Source organism: Peromyscus maniculatus, chromosome 1 (genome assembly GCF_049852395.1).
Source record: "Peromyscus maniculatus bairdii isolate BWxNUB_F1_BW_parent chromosome 1, HU_Pman_BW_mat_3.1, whole genome shotgun sequence".
NCBI lineage: Eukaryota > Metazoa > Chordata > Mammalia > Rodentia > Cricetidae > Peromyscus > Peromyscus maniculatus.
The window spans coordinates 18663119-18667536 of NC_134852.1; the positions used below are offsets into that span (position 1 = coordinate 18663119).

Below are 4418 nucleotides of genomic sequence, written 5' to 3' on the forward strand. Positions count from 1 at the left end.
TTACAGCTGAAGAAGTTTGCTGGTACTGATGCAGAGTAGAACAGTGATGAATGGACCAGGGCCACCTGAAGCACAACTTCATCTCCAAACATGGTTTTAGTTTTCCTTGCAGTCAGACTGTAGGACCAACAAGCTGTTTGTAAAATAACCAAGTCCTCAGGATGCCCTGGCAGAATAAAAGCCAGAAGATGGGCAGCTTAATTGAGAGAATTTTTTGCTTTATCCTTTGGACATCAGCTGGACAAAAGGAAGCCTAGCAGTTGTAAATTGAAGAGTGAGATCATCCTCTATACAATGGGATAAGTTCAGGGAGAAGGCTGCTACAACCAGCTCACAAAGCTCTGCAAGTCACCATTTTTGTTAATAGTTAAAAGACAAGGCATTACCTCCTTAACTTTCTATACTGACTTTCTGAGGGTGATGTGTAAGTAAAAATGTATACCACACAAAACATATCATTTACACACTTAAAATAAGAGCAAGTGACATTTTCATGATCCGGAACAAGTAAGTCTAGGCACCATGAAGTAATGATTCATAAAAACAAAGGGTCCAAAACAGGGAAAACATAGAGATGTTAGGAAAGTTATGTCCACTAGCCACCGATTGTAATTATGAAAAAGAGCAATGCAGCCTTGTAAGATGGAGGAGAGAGTATAAAAAGCCAGAAATGTAGACACCAGGACCAGGATGCTCTGGGTGGCTATGGACTCAAAGCTGATTCTGCTGGAACCATAAGTGTGGATGTGTTGAACCCTCTGCTTGTGTCTGTACAGAATGACAATCATGTAGCCACTAGACCAGGCCATGAGAAAAGAAAAGAAGATTTCAGGGCATACCACCAGTGCTGAATAGAGGGAGTCATTGATTTCATCCCGCCCAGCAGTTGAGCAGTATGCAAAGTCCCATTTTCTTGTCACATTTTTACTATTCCTTTTGATAAATTGGAACACAGGGATAATGACATTTATCAACATGTACAAGACCCAGAGGAGGGCAATGCCGCATTCAATGTATTTTGCACATTTAACCTTTTGATCCTTACAGCAGAATTCCTTCTGACTGATGGTGATGGCCTGGAAGATACTCAAGAGGCAGGTGGTGCCAATGGACACACTCCGGCCAACCATTTGAATATATAAAATTAATTTGCATCCAAAATAATTTACAATCTGCTTCAATCCAAAAGCTGCCATTGTATTTGGCACTCCTAAAGAGAGAATGATCAAGGTATTGGCTGCCATTAGGTGCATGAGAATCAAATCTGTGGGCTTTAATTTGCTTTCTCCATAGTGAACTAGATAGTAGTAAAAAAGAGAGAAATTTCCCAGAATTCCAGCTATATTTTGTGACAATAAAATGATTTTGGTGGTCAGATTCCAGAAGTCCATTTTGTGATTGGGTATGATTTTATGTAAATAATGGCCAAAGCCATTTCTCTGGTCAAATGAATGAAAAGTATTAGTAATCCAAAGAGTTACAGAAATGACTAAATCAAAATGTCCTTTAGAGCTCTGGAGTACAATCGCAGCCTGGACTACATATCAAGAATTTCTCAAAGTTACTGATAGTGGTATTTATTTATTACCATGCATACAACTGTAAGATATCTAAAGGCCTCAGCACACACACGTGGCTGAGGGATACGCCTTCATAATGAGGAAACAGGCAGAATTATGGTCTAGGATGTTTGGCCTATGAGAAGCAATGGAATGTGAGAGCAAATACTATCAAGTATATTGTAAGAGAATGAAAATATACTAATATTCTCTAGAATTGGTATAAAAGAAGATAATTTCAATAGCTTTAAAAAACTCAAAGACATCAATTCTTCATATGTATCTCATCTAAAATTCAAAGATGAGTAATGAAAAGTTTATAATGCCACCTAGAATATATCTAGAGTCATACATAAGAAAATTTTATTAAGAGCATAATACATATTCATATGATGGGGTAAGTGACAGATTTTATCTTTTGAAATTAAGAGCGACCTATTATGTGAAGTCACACCAAATAGACACACACACACTATTGTGCACACTTAGGTTAGGACTGTTAGAGAATTGATCACATCCAATTGTATGAAATGCCACACAATACTCAACAGAATAATAGTAGGCAAAATAAGTCAGCAGAAATAACAAGGAGAGGGCCACTATCTGAAGAATGACTGCTAATGGGGAAATGTTCATTGTCTTGATTGAAACTATGTCTGTGATATTCAGTCACCACTCAGAAGTCTCAATTAGAAATTGTAAAAATGAAATCGGTTAAACAGCCCATAAGTTCAGATGGAGGAGACTGTCAGGATGCAATACTCTTCCTGCAGGAGAATATGTCTGTAACCCTCTTTAGTAGGGTGAGATCCCCTTGAAGATGTAGGCAGAAGCAGCTGTGAATCAGTACCAGCCTGAACCAAGGAGCCTCAGGAAGGAAGACATTATTTCACTAATTTGCTATGCAAAGACAGCTGGACAATCGGCAGGGCAATAAAGAACTAGAGAAGAATTTCCAGTGAATCTTGAAATCTGAGGAAGTTAAAACAAAGTGCAGAGATGAGCTTAGGAACTACCAGACAGGTGCAGTTTCTCTTTATCCATGCTCTGGGACTGGAAACTCCCTAGAAAATGGATACATCAGAAAATAGAAAGTATTCTAAATGAGGTACTACAGGCCTTGAAGCATCAATAGTGTACATCGTGTCTCAATGTTGTTTCTAAGCTTATCATTTTTAAAATATGTGATTATGTGGCAGTGACAGTGTATCAAGGCCACAAAAGCTAGTACGGGGCCCTTAAGAGGATTAAAAAGAGACTCTATATGAAGCCAGTGAAGATGAGAACATACAGTGATAATAGAATATAAGAAATGTGTCTGGATCACATATGCTGGATATGGGTGGAGAAATGGGAAAAAAGTGGCATTGATTAAATCAGAACACTAAATAGGAAAAAGCATAAAAGAAACCTGCCACTTTTAATCTAATTAAAATTGGTTACCAAAATATAATAGATAATCAAAATGAAAACTAGTAAAGAAAATATAGTTGACAACACCAAAGTTGGTTATAATTCTGGGTATAACAAGAACATCACAGCCTGATAATGTCACTACAAACGATCAGAAATCTGGTCACATCTGCTTATGGGGAACAAATACAACAAAACAACCTACATGCCAATAAGGACAGTTCAAATAATGAGAACCAAAATAAATTTCTTTGTATCATCAGATAAAATGGTGGTTATAATCCACTAATAGTCTTGGATACTTCAACCGGCAGACCATCCACATTAGCCCAACTACATTTCTTGATCAATTAATCAACAGAAACACAGGATAGAATTCTGCATACCAGTAGGTCCTTGAAATCTTACAGTATTGTTTTGTGCTTCATCTGTCGGGTTCCAAGTGATATTTCCCTTGTGACATTCCCATGAGATGTATGGGTATGAGTTTTGTTTCCTTATTTGAAAATGTACAGTTCTCAAACAAAAAAGAAATTGGGTTTGTTTTAAGGTTGTTGGAGGAATGGCAGCAGGTGTCTGCACATGAAATTCATGGAATTACAGTTTGAGACTGATATTGTAACAAACATGTTCCAATTTCTGTCAACACTGATGCTGACTGAGAGATGAGATCACTGAAAAGTTCACATGAAGAGTATCACAAACATGTTCTTCATTGATGTTTTTGCTTCTTCTTCTGATGATCTCATGCATAGGAAATATGACATATTTTAATTTAATTTTTAACTTCTTTATTGATTCTGAATTTCACATTGTTCACCCCATTCTGTTCACCTCATAATCCCTCCTTTTTCCTCCTCACCCCTGAAGTGCCCTCCCACAAAAGAAAACAAAAACAAGGAAGGAAGGAAGCAGAGAAACAAAAAAAGAACAAACAAAAAACTCTTCTTAGATTCTCCTTCTTTTTTGCGCCGTTCCTGGAACTCGCTTTGGAGACCAGGCTGGCCTCGACCTCACAGAGATCCGCCAGGCTCTGCCTCCCGAGTGCTGGGACTAAAGGCGTGCACCACCACCGCCCGGCAAAATTCTCCTTCTTTTCCACCTCTCCAACACTCTTCATTCATCCTGGTAGCATTGTGGACCTCAATGTGTCACATATTACATCCTTTCATCCTATTAGCTTTATGAGCAAATGCTCATTGAATGAGTCACTCGTCTTGTTCAAGGACTCTGGTTTCTTGTAAACCGTCATCATTGGATTCTCACTGGAACTCCTCTGGGATACCACATCGCTGCCCTGAGTCTTGGAGATCCTAGGAGTATTATTTCATAGGACCAGTCTCTTCAAAAGCTACAGCATGTCCTAAATGGGGTAGATGCTAGGGTGCCTAAACCCATTGTCCAGGTTTGGGCCTGGCTGGTGACTGAGAGGGTCATTCTGGATCA

At 38.6% G+C, this 4418-nt stretch overlaps 1 protein-coding gene across 1 annotated transcript; it reads right to left on the minus strand.

Moving 5' to 3' along the window:
• Positions 1 to 491: 491 nt before the first annotated feature.
• On the minus strand, positions 492 to 1391 carry LOC102911678 (vomeronasal type-1 receptor 4-like). The gene has a single exon (XM_006996373.3). The coding sequence runs from the start codon at positions 1389 to 1391 to the stop codon at positions 492 to 494; it is 900 nt and encodes a 299-aa protein (XP_006996435.1).
• Between the last annotated feature and the right edge of the window lie 3027 nt (positions 1392 to 4418).

What these genes read in the sequence shown, in the direction of transcription:
- LOC102911678 (XM_006996373.3), bottom strand. Translation starts at nt 1,391, where the DNA reads ATGGACTTCTGGAATCTGACCACCAAAATCATTTTATTGTCACAAAAT.